Here is an 18,301-nt window from a genome sequence, read left to right as displayed (position 1 = left end):
GTGTTCGAAGAGTGCTGCTAACCTCACGGTTTGAGGAAGACACTTGGCATTCCCAGTTTCGTCTCTCTGATCTGACACTAAGACAGATTTAGTCACAGCTACAGCCCCACAAACAGAAACCTCTATTTTGTTACGATTCGTTCTGCCCACTTGTGCTGCTTCATCTGTTTCTGTCATCCAAAAGCAAAGGGAGATGTGTGACCGAGCCTCTGCAGAGCATGCTCATGCCGAGTGCTGGTTTTCATGCTTTCTGGGCATGTGGCAGCAGAATCAATCTCAAGTGAGGATTTAAAGAGACATTCTTGTAGAACAGGCTGCAGGCTTGGAACAGAGCCCAAGGTGCGAAGGCAGCAGTGCCCCTAAAATTGTCCCCACCCTGGTGCTTTGGTTTTTCAAGGTGCAGGCATGAACAAACGTAGCTTTAGAGATGGCTACAGCCTGGGCATCTGTGCCTTCCAATTCCTCAGTACAAGTCCTAACTCTCAAAGGGACAGTGCTGGGAGGCCCAGCCTTTGAGAAGTCGCCTGAGAGACTCGTCCAGTGAGGGCAAAGGTCACTCTCTATAAGTGAGGGCAAAGGTCACGCTCCATAAGACTGGAAAGGGACTTACACCAGACATAAAATCTGTTGGGGCCTCGATCCTGGATTTCATAGGAGCCAGAGTTGTGGGAAATCAACTTCTATTGTTCGTAAACTCCCTAGCCCACAGCATTTTGTTACAGCAACCTCAGAGGACAGAGTGGAGGAGTGAGGCACACTATAATAAAGGAAACACCAGCACTTGACAGAAAGCACCCCCTACCATTAGAAGTCTTATAACATGTGAGAAATACAGAAATAAATCCTCGCATCAAGCGTGGCTCCTGTGCAAGGACCCCTGGGACCCAGGAGCTCACACTTGCCTGTCTCCTCTGCCTTTGGTTATGTTCACCAGCTTCTCTATACCTCCCGAGTCAGCCAGAGCTTTGGCGTTCTCCATGTTTTTGCTGGTGACCTCATGCAGAGCACAGCAGATGGCTGCCACAGTCTCATCAGACAGGATGCTGGGGCCGTTGCCACCGGGAAGCCTGTTGACCAGGTCTCGCATGGCGTATTTACCTGCCAGGTACACAAGACTAGGGTCAGCTTTTCATAGGCATCAGCTTCTTATGACTGTTGTTGAGAATCCTGATAATTTTAAGGCTATAGGAAACCAAAACTTCAAAAGAGACACAGACATGGGAAAAAATATTCAAAGCCCACAGCAAAGAATAAAAGCACACACGTGACCTTGAGGGAAAGTTAGCATTACTATCAAGTCACTCCAAGAAAGGACTCCTCTATAAAACATTACTGTCACTTGCTGAAGGAAGTGTAAATCAGTGTATAGAAGTGTTCAGAGGAGTCGACTGGCTGTGGTGCCCTGCTCTCCAGTAATGGCTGTAATGAAGGCTTCAGGCAGAAATGATATTCTTAATCCCAATGTATCAAAATGCAATTTCTGCTCCAAGCTTTTCAAAAATCTTATCTCTGAATCTGGACCAACTAAGGTTGCCAAAAATACTTTTCATTAAATCTTTCTGGGTCTGGTCTGTCGAGTCACCTGAGAACAGTCCGCCACTTGAACAAAGCTGAGGGTTGTGCTGGCTGCTCTGTTATGAGCAGTTAACCATAGTTTCCTCAAAAGACACAAGGAAAACATTTCTATCGAAATTGCAGGTACATTATCTCCTGAGGCAACAGTAATGAGTCTCGGGCGGAGACGGCTGGGGCAGGCTCAGCAAGGGCAGGAATTCTTAATAAACACTCAACTTCCCTTACTACTCTCCACCAGGTCATCTCTAGTTTTTCCCATTTCAGTTACCAACTGACTGTGTGGGATAAATGCACTACAAACTAAAGTAACTAAGGCTGAAGTAAATGTTTTCTTAGGCCTCGCTACCCAGGTTTCCATCAAACCAGGGTTTCTATGCTGCAGTAGCTGTGTCTCTATCACAGGCAAAGCTTGGTTAGAGCAGAGGCGGCTGAGTGGGAAACTGGCGGTGCTGGAAGCCTACAGGATAAACGTGGTTCCTGGGCTTGGTGAGAAGTCACCACTGGAGAGTCCGAACGCTCAAAAACAGCCAGAGTGTACAATGGCACGTGACTAGTCATGTGTTTTAGCAGTAGAAACATTCTGAGTATTTATCTTTTCAGAAGAAATCCAGAGTACGGATCTAACTTCAAGTCTCAACGGAACTGCTCTAAAGGAAGGATGGGAGCTGGGCAGGGGCTGGGCCACAGAGAGGCTCCTAGAGACTCCCTTGCTGGAGGGCTGATCCGCCCCAAAGGAAAGGAAGTATTCATCTGGACAATAATAATTGAATGTGGCATTCCTGCCAGCCACGGTGTGATGGCAAGGTATAATTTAACGTTTACTCATTTAGTGGTGGGGCTAGGCCTGACCCGAGGGCCTTGGGAGTGCTACATGTGCGGTCCACCATGAAGCCACACTGTGGCTCTCCTTTTATCTTGTGAGGGTCTCACTTCTGCAGACTGACTTGAACCTCTCTGTAGGCCAGGGTGGCTTTGAACTCGTCGCCTTTCTGCTTCAGCCTCCTAAGTAGTTATGATCACTGGCTGGCTCCCCCAGCCAGGATCACAGCTAACCTTAAGGATAAGTAATACTCTTGCTCTCGCTAATGTTTTCTCTTACTCGCATCCTCTTTCTATTACTTTATTGTGTTTTAATACAATTGTATTAATATGCATATATGTAATTGTACTTTAATATAAGGTGGGTCTAAATCCATAAAAAATCATGTGTCCCCACATGGCCAGCCAGGGGTCTGGAATGGAGCATTGGTGGATGTAGGGTACTGTCCTCATTTCTTCTTACGTCCTCTAACAGTGAGCCTCATGGCATTTCTTTCAGAACCTGGCGAGAGCTCTGATTTCCACCCAGAAGCAGGAACTGAGCAGAGTTGTGTACACAGGGCGCTCTGGGTTACGAGCTCAATGAGCAGCAGGTTCAGGAAAGAGGTTCCAGCCCATGGAGTGCCCCCCTCGTCCCATTACCATCAAACTGGGATAGGGCCATGCCTGGAGACCAGCAGGCTGCACACGGTCTCATTCTTGGCTCTGTGTATGTGCTGGTGTACTGACTCTCTGTCACACAGGAGCAAAGGCTAAAACATTGTGTCAGCGTGGCCTAGTCCTTCCTTACCTCACCTACACCCTAACCCTGTCTTGTGATGGAAATAAACGACAGTGGTTTGTCCATCACTGGGGTGAGTGTTTACACAGACCTGCGAGAGAGAGCTACAGTGTTCATATGGTTTCTTTTTGTTACGTAGAAGATGACAGTATTGGTGAATCAGCAGACATCAGCACAAATACTGGAAAAGGGAATGAATATTTTTTCTTGCTCTTGCTACTCAGGATATAACTTCTCTTAGGGAATGGAGACACCCATTTCATCATCTCGCAGTGCTGTTATGCACACCTGAGATCACTGGAGAGCTCAGGCTTTTCTGGAAATTTACCTTCTCAGGTCAGTGTTTAGTTACTGAGCCTGCCTCGTGTTGAAGAAGAACAGTCGAAGAGCAGGAAACCCAAATGTGCAAAGAAATGGGGAGCAGGCTCGGCTGTAGAGACTCTTAAATGTCAGGCACTAATAAACGCAGAGTTTTCTAATTGTCACAGTTGCATCTCCTGCAGCTTTACTTGTCACTAGTACCCACCTATGAGCTCCTTGTTGCGAACGTCCAGCGCCATGTTCCTCAAGGCAGTGGCCACAGAAGAGACGACTCTGTCATTATCCATCCTTAGAAGCTCAACAAGGATAGGAAGCCCTTTTTCCTTCCGGACAGCTGCCCGGATATATGCTGCAAACTGGTGAGCAAAATAAGGCCTTAGTGAATAAAAAGTAGTTCATTCTCATGTGCTCCTGCAATCTACAGAGATAAACTAATAAATTAAATGTTTTCTGTCCAGTGGAGATTAAATCAGTGGTGCCACCATTTGGGAGATAGATAGGCAGGGATGGCTGATTTAAAAAGAAATCCCTCAAAGCCTCAAGACCTCAAACCGCCATCTGTCGGATTTCTGTGCAGGACACAGAAGGGAGTGATTACTCTTCCTCTCAGATACACAAACGTGATTAAGGAAGGAGCCTGTGTTCTTCCCAGTTGGCCCCACGTTGGGTCCAGAGGCTGGAAGGAGGACAGCAGAGACAGACTGCATACATTAGAGGGAGCCTGGCTCCACTGGGTTACTTATTTCTTTGCACACACAGCAACAATATTGAGAGTTTGGTAACTTGTCAAAAACCTGCTGAAAAAATTCCTTTACTTGGAAGAAAGGGAATTCTCCACAGACACAAGGCATGATAATTTATACCAACAGCAAAAGCATGCTTGGATGCAAAATACAATCTCAGTCAACATTAGCTGGTTACGCTCTGTGTGCCACGTGAACTGGAAAGCAACACTGAGTTATTACTGAAGAAACAACAGCAAAGTATGTTACCGAATAAAGCAGGATAATCAAAGAAACTGCTCAACTGACATCTGATATTTTCCTACTGTGGACAAAGCACAAGGACAGAGATCCTTCAGCTCATGAGGTCAGAGATCTATTAGCTCATGAGGACAGAGATCCACTAGCTCTCTGAGATTACTGTTAATATTAAAATATGTGACTGACTGCGTAGTTTCTTGAATTCTAACAGGAGATTATTTTAATAATATACTTAAGAGGAAAAATATGCCTTTTTAAATATCCAATTAAAATTCATTGTATGAAATGATAGCTTTTAACTTCCAAATCAAATGAAATCTACAGGGACGAAATATAGTACAAGGCTCACTACTGCAGAAAGCACTGGGAAGTGTGATAAGCTTCCTGAAACTGCAGGACTCCTGGCTTCCTATTTCCCTGTAGACTACCGGGCCAGCCCAATAATCCTTTTCCCACACAGCGGCCCATACATATCATATACATAAGAAATATATTTCTTTTTTTAAATTATGTGTACCTGTGTATGTACATGTGAGCACCCAAAGTGGCCAGGGGGCATCAGAGTCCCTGGAGCTTCAGCTAGAGGCAGCTGTGGGCTGTCTGATGTGGTGTAGGAAACCAGACTCCTGCCCTCCTCAAGGACAGCAAGCTTTCTTAAGTGCTGAGCCATCTCTTCAGCCCCAAGGGCCTGAGAATTTGAGTGACTACTTTTGATATTGAGAATTACTTAAATACAATGTTTGTATTTTACATAAGCTTCCTGATCCCAGGATTTGAATTCTACAAAATTCAATCACATGTGTCTTATTACAATTTTGATCACCAGGTGATTCTTTGGCTATAAAACAAATACTTATATGCCAGGAGCTGTCTTCAGTCTTTGTCATTTATTATTTCGCTCAGTGCTCTTAACCACCTGGGTACAATATTCATTTCATCCCACAGATGAAGTTGCTGAGGTCAGGGATCCTCCATGTCGGCTCACGGGAGCTGGGATTCTTGAGAGTTTAGTTGGCCTTAGTTAAGCCATCAGCACTTTAGAAATAGTAAATGCATAACCACACTGGCTAAGGGAGCACCAGTCCCAAGTACCAGTCTGTGTCGACTGTCAGTCACCTGAATGAATACGCACATCTGTGCCTCCTAACAGAGTTCAGTCATGGAGAACTGAGTCTCGCAGAGCCTTATGTCGGGCAGAGTGGGCTGAGGAGCCCAAACCACAATTAGTCACCCTTTACCATGCATTTGTCAGAAAGTTTCTAGTGACCGACACTGTACCACACAAGGACTGCCTGAGAAAGGAGAGACAGCATCTAAAGTTTTAAGAAATGTTTCAGACTGTGGTAAGGATAGGAAACCATCTACATGTCCACAAGGTTGCCCATGTATAAAAAGACAGACTTCCTATGCTTTGGAGGAGCACAAGAAAAGTAGGTACTCCTGCGAGCACTGCCTGACCTCAACTTTTGGAACCAGGTCCCCCATCTTCTCTTACTATGATGTGGCACTGGATCCTCCTGGGAAGGAAGCCCAGCCTCTAGATTTTTATTACTCCCCTCCCACCCCCCCGTCAAGCCACAGAAGTGCTCCAACAGTGTCCACACCAGCTTATCTTTGTTACTCATCTGCTGAAAAACCTCAGTGCTCCCTGTCTGTGGGTCAGGCCTTATTCCTGAATGGCAGCAAACAGTTTTGGATGTGATGGCCAGGTCCAAGGCAGCCGCTCTGACAGGTCCTGTCTGCTTGGCTTCACCTGTTCCCTACTGTCCGTTTTATTTACCCCATCAGCTCCTCTCCACCCTGGCCTCAGACCCTGCTGGCTGAGCTTGGCTCTTCCTGCAGGAGGCCTTCAATTCCTCTCTCCCCTATTTCCCTGCCAGGCCACCCAGGAAGTCAGTTTTTAGGATCACCCAGAATGGACCAGTGGAGACTATAACATTTGCTCATCAGATTCTCAGGGAAGGGACTCTGTCATATTCATTTTAGGATGCTCAGAGTGGCATCTTGTCTCTTCCCCAGACAGCCTAAGTCCCTTTTAGGAACAAACTCTACAAACAACTGTGTCCTTTCTACCTCTGTGGCTGACTTGACCACAAAGACAGAAAGAAATGTGTACAAGGAGGAAACATCCCACCTTCCAGTTGCCAGCAGAGAGGTTCTGGAGAGATCCGGCAGAGCCTTCCAAGGTGGCTGGGTTGGAACTTTCTGCTAAAAGAGTCAGATACGGTTTTACCACTGACGGGTGCCAGAGCATCTCGACTCCTTTGGGGGACTTGGACAGTCCAGGGATAGGCCCGACTCCATCCCACTGAAAGACAAATGGCACAGGCTGAGTGGAAAGGAAGCAGGTAAGCCCTCTGGCTTCTGGCATGCATTTTGCTGGACTGGGTTTTTAGCTAATTGGGACAGTCTTTTCTGCCAATTGCAGCTTCTCACTTTCTAACAAGACAGACCAGAGAGAAAAGGAAATGCTAACTTGGTCCTCTTGTGGCGTTCTCTTTTTCTTCTTCTTCTTCTTCCCCCAGCAGCTTGGTTCCGAGTCTTTGCTGGGAGACTCTTTTCCTAGTAAGTCATCTAGTTCATTCAGTCCGAGCAGCCGGGCCTGAGGGACTTCCAGTTCCAGCCGGTATGATAGGTTCCTCAGGGTACACACGCAGTTCTCCACTGTCTGAAACCCAACAGTGTGTAATTAAAAATGTCATACGAGATGCCTCGGCACTGCACACATAACAGGAAATAAATGGAGAGTGTGAAGGAAATACTGCTGATTTAGACCGTGACAGTCTAAGGGGAGAAGCGGACTCTTCGGTCTGGTGGGTCGGAGTGCAGCTGTGAAGTGTGGATTGTCTTTATGCTAAGGTACCCCGGGCATGCTCAGTGCTACACGGCACTTCCTCCTCCCTTCCTGGAAGCAGTTCTATCACCAGGTTTGACCTCTGCTGCCCCTCTATTTCCTATCTCCACTAATCTCTTTTTGTTGACATTTTGTCTTTTGCACCTGTTTTTCTGTACTTTAAATCTTTAATTGGGGGCCAACTGTCATTCCAACTCACATGTCTAAAGTCACCATTAGGGTTGGCCCACCTGGCAAGTCCTCCTTCCCAACTTGCTTGTTTCTCTCAATGTCATCTGCAGGTCTTCTTGTTTAATGAGGCTCAACTACAAACTTGGCTGTTTCTTTTGACCCTCCTCCCCCACCCCCGACTCATTATTCTTTTCTCTCTCAGACTCATCTCTGTAACCCAAGATCTACCAATGGCTTCTTCTAGCCCAGCCCAGCCCAACACCACACAGACATACATCTTAGGACTCCTGATATTCTAGCTTGGTCTTCCTGTCTTTCCCAGCCCCTGGGGCAGAATTTGCTAGAGTGTCACAAGAGTAAATAGGAGGGCATGGTGGGGCTGGGGTGTGTCTATCGCTAAGAGTAGGAAGAGAGCATGGGGCTGACACCTGGAAACCATGTGTGAAACCCTCGACCCATGTGAGGTCCTTCATGTCACCATGTTCCCATGGTTCCAGGCCTGTTAAGTTGCTACATTATCCCCAACGTGTTAGGGAGCCTCATTCTATGATGGGTGAGCAGCTCTAGGCTGCAGAATTTCAGAGACGACATGTGAGATGGCACGTGAGTAGGTAGGCAGCTGCTGTCACGGCAGCCGGGAGCGTGGGTAGCGGGAAGGCACTGACCTTGCTGTCGTAGTCAGAAGTGTTCACACACGTGTGGATCACATACAACAATGAGTCTACCAGCCCCTCACAGGACCGCATTTGCTTGCGGGCTTCCTCCCCGGCAGAGCTGAGGTTCCTGGATGGACAGAAACAGGTGGAGCTGCAGAGGCGACAACTTCCCCTTCAGCCATGAAGCCTAACTAATGATCCTTGAGAATGGCAGCAGAGAGCAGCCACTGAAAGGTGACTTGGGATGTACCACACACTGCCACTCTATCCTTTGTTCACTGAGCTAGCCCATTCCCTTAACATGACTAGTCACTCGCTCCCCTGAACCCTAGCCTTCAGATAAGTAGCTTCCATGGTGGTTCATATATAGGCTGTGATGGTTAATTCTTGGTTGTCAACTTGACTACATCTGGAATTATTAAAAGCCAAATCGCCAGGCACGCCTGTGAGGGATTTTGTCTTGATTAATTTGGACTTTGAGGTGAGAAAGTCCAGAAGGTGACGCCCTTTAATCTAGGCCACACCTGCTGGCAGCCTGTGTAACAGACACAGAAGGAGGAGGCTCTCTGTCTCTGCCTGCTTGTTCTTACTCTTGCTAGCAGTCCTTTGCTGGCATTAGGAGCTTAGTTCTTTGGGAATCTAGCTACACTAAAGAGCATCTGAGACATCCAGCCTCATGAACTAAACAACTACTGGATTCTATAATTATAGTAAATTCTAATAAATCCCACATATGAGTATGTTTTTACATATATTATAGATACCGTATATTATAGATATCACATACACACACACACACACACACACACACACTCACTCACTTATTCATTCTATATGTTCTGTTTTTTGAGAGAACCCTGACTAATACATAGACTTTAATTTACCATAGATTCACCAATAACTCTTATGTCACCATTTTCTTTTATGGTGCCCACTGCTACCTTCCTGTTCCCTATTTGTATCTTTTTCACAGTTGGAGCCCAATTCAGCTTATTTCACCCTAGTTTTACAAAAGTGACATTTACCAAGTATTATAGCAGGGTCACCTAAGAGCCAAGGTTGTACCCTGGTCTGGGTACTCACTGCCTAATTGAGTAGCTGAGTGTGTGGGGGGTGTCATTTCCCTGGCTCCAGGGTGGAGGATGGGGTGCTGCTTCCTGCTGACTCCAGGCCACATGAGTGGACCCACCCAGGTCTGGCCATGTGAGTGGAATGACCTGGTGTTTTCTTGGCTCTTCATTCCTACCCATTCCCAGACAAGAGCCTTGAGTCACTATGCAGAGGGATTGGGAGCTGTAGGCCAGGCTTTCTCCCCATGGCTCAAGCTCTCTGTCCCAGAGGTGTTCAGATGTCTTGTTTTTGTTTTCCCATTCAGGGCTAGGACTTGAACTCAGGACCCTGTGCATGACAGCACTGCCACCTCTATTCTGCAGACAAAGCCACTAAAGATCATGGTGGAACCGGGGAACTGGGCTTTGCCGGTTACCCTGCCATTCTGCCAAAGCTCCGGTTTCATATGCCGTGAGCAGTAAGAGGCTGGGGACAGGATCAGATGGGAGTGGGCACGTAAAGTAAATGTTATTATCCTGAAGAAATAGCTGTCTCCGAGGCAACCAACCTAGGCCTACTCTTGGAAGCTTTGTACAATCTAACGTAGGCCTGGAATGTTTTCAGTCTCTGAGACTTATTGTTGAATAAGCTCACCCTTTCTTGTTCTTTCTGATCTATGACTGGTTGGTTCAACTTAGCCATTCTGGTTCAAAAATCCTTTTTGTGCTAACTGATTCAATCTGGTTTCTCTCTTTGCCTTCCCTAAATTGCTCTTCGTGACCTCAGGCTAACAAACAGTCTGTTCTAATCTCCTGACTCCTCCTTCTCTTGCTCATTCTGTCTTCATCTGTGTCAGCTCGTTCTCTCTGCAGCCTGTCTCTGTAAAATTCTCCCAATAAAACTGCCTCTTCTCTTTATCTCTCTCTGGGCTTTCTTACATGGCTTTTCTTTCTTTTTCATGTACGAGTTGGGCATATCCTATTCTGTCAAATCTTTGTCTGATTTGTCACTTTGTCTGCCACCCAATTAGACATCACTTTCCATCATGGGGGCTTCCTTCTGCAAACCAACTTTACCTTCATTGTTTGGGACTACGGTGTGTGCTAAGGGCTAAGCCATAGCCACCACAGCTTGAGAGCTTTTTTCAGTAGGTAATATACACAGTGTGATCAAATATCCTGTAACCCTGGTAAGCAAATAAGGAACTGTTCCACAAACTGGTAAAGAGACCCACAGACTTTCTACGTTAAAGGTTGGACTGACTTACTTATAGAACTCAAAAGCAACAGTTGTTGAAATAGGTCTCTTTACATCCTGAACTTCAGTGAACATAACCGGAACTGAAACAAAACTAGGCTGCGTCAGACCTGCAGTAATTATGTGATAATCAGATAAACAAACAAACAAACAAAGCAAAACTCTACTACAGAGAAACTGTTGGCACTGCCACATTGCCCTCAGGCTAAACGGGCCAATGGGCCTTTCTGACTAATTTACAGGAGTTATATGCAAACATGCAGCCTGTGCTCACAGTGTCTCCTCACACAGTGACAAAGTCTGTACCCTAAGCTATGAAGGAGAGCCACCACCTTTGGGGGATGTTAGCCAGACAGTGCCTTCTACAGTCAATTTACTTATGACACACATTCTTCAATCGAGTAATTAACTGGGAAGGAAGCACTCACCTCAGGCAACCTGTCGTGTTCCGCAGAACCAGCGAGGTCTGAAATTTAATTTTATGATCATCATCAAAGGAAGAGTCATTCCACCCAGAATGTGGAACTATCACAGTGTTGGTTAAGGTTGAGAGAGCGTCTCGAATGATTGTCATCTTTACAGCGTCACATGAGGATAAATTCCAAAGAACCCCTGAAAAGAAGTTCAAGCAAAATGTATCAGAGATCCTGCATCTTTAAGACAGGAGCAAAAACACGAATCCAACTGAAGGCAACCCATCCTGCCTCTAGAATGTACAAGTTAGGCAACATTTGTCTTCTCAAAAGACTGTCCTATTTCCACTCTGTTAGCAGGAGGCTTGGATTCAATTTCCCAAGTACTGTAGAGTATATTTTTCTGTAGACATCAACAACATGGAGGGTTGCTGTATTTGCTTCACTTTCCTTATTTAAGGTTTACACATTCTCACTTTTCTTTGACTGGTTTTATTGCTATGTGTCTGAAGACTGTAGGTTACTGACATTCCGCTGTCTATGGGAGCGTGGCGGGTCTCTCGATACAACTGATCAAGAAGCACACTGGGCCAGACAAGACCTAAGACTGCTGCTCCAAATGCGGTGAGCCTGGAGCATGACTGAGTAGTCTTTCTCTGACTGTAAAGTATAGGAAGATAGCCTTTGTGTCTGTGGGAGGAGAGGAGAAAGCAAAGGAGAGCCAAGGAGCTAAAACAAAACAAACAAAAACAAAAAACAACAAAAATGGAGACCCTGACTCTATGCCCAAGGGCTGCGTTCCCTGGCCATCCCTAGACTAGAGATGTGTCAGTAATGGAGACTGATGCTATGTATTGTCCTCATCCTCTGTGTTTGTTCTCCTCTTGCACTTGGCCTTGATTTCTAGACCTCATTAATTTGGTTTCTCAGCCCCCTTCCCCAAGGACTTTCACCCTCGCTCTTTCCCATCCACTATAAGCACAGCCTCTAAGGACTTGATCTTGTGTGGGGCCCATCTGTTTGGACCTAGGCTAGTTCTCCTTTAAGGAGGGTGGATATGATATAAAGGAGGGAGGATCTAGACAATTCGGAAACTGGAAGATAAAGGCTTTGATTTGTTTCTGAAAGTGGATTCTTCTCACTATGACCTTTGCTTACATAGACACAAGGTCCCACTGAGAAACTTGGCACATATGTGCCTAGGTGCTTAGGAATAAGCACTGTCAGACTTACTTGCTCATGGAGTGTTCTCAGACAATGGTTGGGTACCAGTTTGCCAGGGGTTTGGCTGGATTGCCTAAAGGGCAGTTGGGAAAGAACTAACTGAACATGACCATCTTTATCTTTGCTCCATAATGGCTGTTACTGCCTGTTTCTGTTTCCCATGTGTAGAAGATATTAGCTGAACATTTTCTTAGCTGGAAGACAATGATAGACAACACCAGAGAGCTAACTCATGGAAGGTCTCTCCTGACTAAGGAACAAGAAAAAGGAGGAAGACAGAAGAGTGGGTTGAGGCATAGCAGGATTGGAAAGACTCGAACAATTCCTGCTAAATGAAGCCATGGCAACCTAGGGTGCCAGTGTGACTACCCAGGAGTGGGAGCCAGTTAGTGGCAGCATATAGCTCACTGGCCATTGACGGGGAAAATGTTATTACCTGAAACCACGCCTGCTGACAGCTCGGCAGCGTGTGATTCCTAACATGACTGCTGCAATTCTCTTTCTGTCAAAACCTTTCACGTTCCTCACATCACAAAACAGAACTCTTGGGGACAGCTTCATTTTCCAACAAGCTACTTTCTTCATCAAAGAAAAGTCAAGTAAAATGTAAGGCAAGGCTTATACACAGCAACACCCATCACACTGGAGTCTGTAAGTATCACCAGATGTACAGATGCCCTTCATGATCCATGGGGAGGGGGTGGGGCGGTTGATTCTTGGTCCGCTCTGTAGTTACCGAGGCCGGCAGATGCTCCTTGTGATAATGGCTTGTGGTATCTGCACGTAACCCGTGCTCACTGTCTCCTGTCAACTCTGCCTGGATTAGCTCACACACCTAACGCAATGCAAACGCTGAGAATCTGTGGTATGCTGTAACTCTTATCTGAACTTTTCTGCTGCACCGGTGTCCCCTTGAACACTGTTCCTGCTCGCGGTTGACACTGCAGACGCATCTTAGGTCGGGAAGCAGCTCTTTATCTCCAAAGAAACTAAGCGGCCTGCTTCGCAAACTTCAGTAGAAATCACAACCGAAGAAAGGGTTCAGGATGAGAAATTAAGGGACACTGGCTCCAAGGTCCCTTGTTTTTGTCTTCATTCCAAGCTACTCCTAAGCTTTACTCCTGGCTACAGAGTACTTTTCATATTTGAGAAGTCTCCTGATTTTTTTTTTTAACTGAACTAGAATTTTCCTCCTTTTCTCCAAGGATTGTGAGTGGCAGGTAGTCTTGGATGCCATTCTACATTTCATCAACAGTCAGTTTGGGACTGGACACCAGATAAGTGCCCTCAAATCAACAAGAGCAAAGACACCATCATCATCTGACTCACAGTGGCTTTAGTCCCCCTGTGCCAAGAACCAAGATGCCCCAACTCAATTAACTTTCCCACTTGATTACTTTATACGCGCACAGAGATGGATTTTCCTGAAGGCAGATGAACATTTATTTATACTTCTAAATTGAATTTGCATTTCATTAGGCATGTGTGGGCATCTATCTAACTATCTGTTCCTTTTCATGTTTTTTACACATGTGCAGGATTGTTGGTACTGGCATCTACTTGTTGATGGATTAATTTTATCTCCTGTGTTTGTTTATAAAACTCCCCTTGGTGTTCTGCCTACCAGGCTTAGAGAACAGACTGTGACTTTTCTTGAAACAACGCTCAACTGTGCCTTTAAGGTCCATAACGCAGAGAAAGGTCCAGAAGAGCAGTGCAGATCTTCAGCAGAGTCTGCCGGGACGTACATGCCGCCTTTCGCACAGGCGCCGCCATCTGGTTCTAACTCTCAGCCTCAGAAGTACGCGCTCTATCATGAATGCCCATCCCCCAGACTGCACGGCTGAAAAGAATGGGGCTGCCGGAAAAGGAGATGTCAACTTGCTTCACGACAAGCAACCCCCAGTAGATGAGCTAATTATATATCTTCCGGTCAACTGGGGTGACTTATGGGTCATAAAACCAATCTACCAGCAAGATTCAGCCTTTTATTTCTACAACCAGAGCAGCTCCCAGATGTATCAAGACTTATCAGAACACAAAGAGCTGTGAGCCTGGGATTCTCTGTCCACATGGGGAGCCTCCAGCTCTCACATCTGGATATAAAATTTCCTTCAAAACCATGGAGCGGCATGTTCCGTCACCTCCTTGTTCCCACACAAAAAGTTAAAACGCTAAAAGTTGTAATTTAGTTTAGGAAGCTGGAGGTTTTATTTATTTTAAAGCAATTAGCTCTTTGTGTTGAGGATGGAGATTTTACATATACAAATGAACTGAGAAGGTATTAGGAATTGCCGTGTGGATTGTAAAAATGCTGATTCTCTACCATAGAAAAAGTACAGATAATCATGAGTAGCCAATAAGCAAAAAGAAATGCTGCCACGGGAGATGAAAGTTTGTTTTCTTCCCAAAGAATGAACAAAGTAATTAAAATACCATTTCCCATAAATCCTGCACTGCACACTGTTGAAAGCGCTCGCATTTAAAGCTGGCTGCATAACTAATCTAATGCTCAACTGATAGTGCTGTATTCACACTGGAAGCTGATTTTGCTGATTAATTAAAGTAATAACAACTACTTGAAAGTACATATTTAAAAGGACATTAAAAACCAAATAACATTTAAAAAGTGCCTTCACTGGGAATACATAACGGCCGACAAACGTGCTTTCTCTCTCGGACAGAAAGGACCATTTTAAAGCCATTTACGTTTATATTGTATTCACTTCATGCTCTTTCCAAATTGCCAAAAATCAAGCCCCTGCACACACCACCAAAGGAAGACCCCCTAAGACCCAGTGCTCGCTACAAACCACTCACTGCACTGTTTCCTCCCGAGAGCCAGCACAATCCCAGTGTCTTGTTCATTTCTGCAGTGCTAGAAATTGAACTGGCAGTGTCCTGCTAGGAGAGCGCTCTACACCCAAGCCATGTTCCCAGCCTGGACGGTTACTCCTTGAAGTCCTTGGCTTCAGCACCTTTCTTAAGATGCCTACAAGGTAACCAGAACCACCCCAGCCTCTGGGGTGTGAGGAATGTCAAAGGAGATGAGGATGACCATAGCTGATTGTCCTGTCCAGGGCAGAGAGAATATCCTGCTGAGTCAGTGAATGTGCCTGTGCTGGTTTTAACAGGACTGAGTGAGGTTCACAGGCTCAAAGGGAGTGGCGCTATTGAAGGTGTCTGGAAGGTACTGTTGGAGGAAGTGTTTCACTCTGGGTGGCCACTGAGGTTTCAAATACTCAAGTCAGGCGCAGCGCTCTCTCTGGCTTGCTGCTGGTCCATCTGGATACAGAACTCTCCGCTGTCTGCCCGGTCCCATGTCTGCCTGCTTGCTGCCATGCTGACAATGGAATAAACCTCTGAACTGTAAGCACCAATTAAATGCTTTTCATAAGAAAATTTGCTGTCATGGTGTCTCTTCAGAGCATATGGACCCTGCTCTGGGACGGCAGCACTGCCCAGTCTAGATCATGTTCTCGTTCTGACAGCACTGCATCCATGGACTTAGGAGAACATGGGCGCCGCCACACACACCTGCCCTGCAAGCATTCTTGAACACAGTGGTGGGACCATTATAGTACAAAAACCATGGTACGAGGGCGTCACTCTTCATGGGCGTGTCGGATTGTGTACACTCACACGATGCTGATACCCGGCTAGGAAGGCGGGCGGGTGGTGGTCTCTAATCCAGGACCACAGCTGGCTCTGAGAACGCACTCACTATTATTCTCCAGCTAGCCTTCAGCTGAGGGACTCAGAGCCTAGACAGCCTCGTCTGCCTCTCTTCTGTGGCTGCAGCTGACGATCTCCCCTTTGCTCCATACGCTCTCGACGAATCTCTGTGACTTTTTGTTGGGAAAAAAATACTATCAAGATGCTATGGTAATTACATTTTGTCACAATATGGCCACCCGCTGCTGCCTGCCAGTCACAAAACCTGCTCTTTAAACGTATGTTATTTCCTCTTAACCACTATACAGGCTAAGTAATACAGAAATCCAAAACCTGAGATACTTTAAAATCTGATTTCAGATTTTCAGATCAGGGTTGCTAAAGTAAAGTCTATGTAAACATTTTTTAAAAAAATCTAGAAAATTCTTTAATTTGAAGCCCTCCTGATCTCTAGAATTCCAGGGAAGGCATATTCAACTTGTACAGACCTGTGCTGTCTAGAACTGTAGAATTCCAGGGAAGGCATAGTCAACTTGTACAGACCTGTGCTGTCTAGAAGAACTGTAGAATTCCAGGGAAGGCATAGTCAACTTGTACAGACCTGTGCTGTCTAGAAGAACTGTAGCTATCAGCTATGTGGCCAAGGGAAGCACCTGAAATGTGGCTAGTTCTGATCGAATTGTATAAAACATACTAGATTATAAAGACTTGGTATAGAATCTAAGCAAAATACCTCATAATTGATTTAAAACTGTCATATTCTATTGGATCAAATAAAATACATTAAAATTAATTCCACTGTCTTTGGTTTTGTCCTTACTTAAGACGGGCACTGGAAAACTTAGAACTATGTATGCAGCTCCCATGACATTTCTGTTGGGTGCTGGTCGGTTCCCAGGTGAGTTGTATGCCCTCACTCAGGTGAGTTGTAGGCCTTGGGACAAACATGAACACAGCTTCACACACCTCACAAATTCACAAAGCATGGTTCCATTTGTCACCAGGGAAGCAAGAATCTGACAGAGGTGAAATGCTCAGAGCTTTGGGCCTGTAAGGAAAGTTGTCTGTCTGTTTGGGGCCAAATCCCACCATCACACACTATTGCGTTGTCCTTCCTGGACAGTTTAAGTTATGGCCACTTCCGTGTAGTAGCACTGGAGGCTACCACACTGAGCTGAAGTAGGAAAGGCAGAGGTCCCAAGAAAGGGGGGTGGGACACCCTTAGGTAGACTATGACTGAGGAAGAGTAGGAGGGGACAACTTGAGGCCTGGGCTAGCCTGCAAGGTGGGCAGGCCAGACAGGTGGGAGGGCTGAAATGCTGACATAGCGCTTACTTCAGTGAGGGTGAATCAGGTTACCACATAGCCTATGTCACAGGACAGTGGTTTCAGGGTGAGGTGGTGAGATAAGGAACCACCTGTGAGAATGTGGGGCTTGATGCAGCTGCCTTTGGTGTTAAAGATGAGCCAGCAGTTTGTGCATGTGTGAAAATAGGGTGCTGTTGACAGAATGAGGAAGTCGGAGGGGTAACATGGAGAGAGCACTGCCATCTAAATGCCTGCAGTTTGCAGCTTCAGGCTAATCGCTTGAGCCTCCTACCTACCAGGGCCACTGTGCCATCAGCAAATTATACAAATGAAATGGGATTGGGATAATGGGAAAGCAATTATTATGAGTGGGACATGAGTACTGTCTTCAATTACAGGAAAAAAAATGCCTTTCTGTGGATAAATTCTGAGGAAAAAATATCATGGTAGCATACAATCATTTCCAGGGTTATGGGGAGGTCACAATGGCCCCTAGAATAGCCATGTAGAGTTACTCTTGGCCTAAAGGCATGGGCCATGGTGTCTTCCTGATAGGCCTTCTGAGTGGGAGCCCTTCTCTGTCTCTGCCTGGCTCAGAGCTCCCTGGAATCCCTGCACATTTAGATGCACAGTTGGTCAGGTGTGGGAGAGCTCCCCCAGGCGTGGCTGTGGTGGAGACAGGGTGCTGAGTCTGAGGGAACAAAGTTTCCTAGATGGGAGCTCTGGAGAATGGAGGCTGGCTGCAGCAGCCATTCTGGGAGGGCCCAGTCCCAACACTTAATCCAAAGGGGCTTGTTTCTGCTACTCAGTTCTCCCCACATGAAGGTCATGAGGGGGTGAGCTCCTTGGTGTCAGGAAAACATAAGCACTGACCTGCATTTCTAGGGCTTTCTAATCACAAAGGTCAGTCGTGGCACCCTGATCTACCCAGGGGTCTTTTTATAGAATCTCATTTGTACTTTAGCATGTTCTCTACTGAGGTAATTTTGCCACTTGGTGTGTGCTGTGAGGAGATTAAGGATACCACATGGCTGTGTAGTTCAGTGTCCCCTGGAATATTTCTTCAGGAACTAAGCTTACAATTCAGGAATGCTGACAGCTGCCCACGAGGGACACAAAGCTGGCTCCTTCTGTTGGAAGCAGGTACAATAGAACAGGCAGGCTACAAAAGGGAAACAGGGAAGGTTCTGAGGTAGAGCTGGCAAGGAGCACAG

The 18,301-nt window shown here is 46.1% G+C and overlaps 1 protein-coding gene across 17 annotated transcripts in view; it reads right to left on the bottom strand.

Moving 5' to 3' along the window:
* Pkp4 (plakophilin 4) overlaps positions 1 to 18,301 on the bottom strand; it is a 202,555-nt gene that overhangs the window by 9,106 nt on the left and 175,148 nt on the right. For all 17 annotated transcript variants that reach the window (XM_032903335.1, XM_032903336.1, XM_032903325.1 and 14 more), the window contains 6 exons: positions 10,896 to 11,079; positions 8,170 to 8,287; positions 6,956 to 7,147; positions 6,614 to 6,787; positions 3,702 to 3,852; positions 903 to 1,098 (listed from right to left, as the gene is read on the bottom strand). In XM_032903335.1, the coding sequence (XP_032759226.1) occupies positions 903 to 1,098; positions 3,702 to 3,852; positions 6,614 to 6,787; positions 6,956 to 7,147; positions 8,170 to 8,287; positions 10,896 to 11,079 (1,015 nt within the window). The remainder of the gene's footprint in view (positions 1 to 902; positions 1,099 to 3,701; positions 3,853 to 6,613; positions 6,788 to 6,955; positions 7,148 to 8,169; positions 8,288 to 10,895; positions 11,080 to 18,301) is intronic.

Source organism: Rattus rattus, chromosome 5 (assembly GCF_011064425.1).
Source record: "Rattus rattus isolate New Zealand chromosome 5, Rrattus_CSIRO_v1, whole genome shotgun sequence".
Lineage (NCBI taxonomy): Eukaryota > Metazoa > Chordata > Mammalia > Rodentia > Muridae > Rattus > Rattus rattus.
This window is presented reverse-complemented; position numbering and strand designations above follow the sequence as displayed.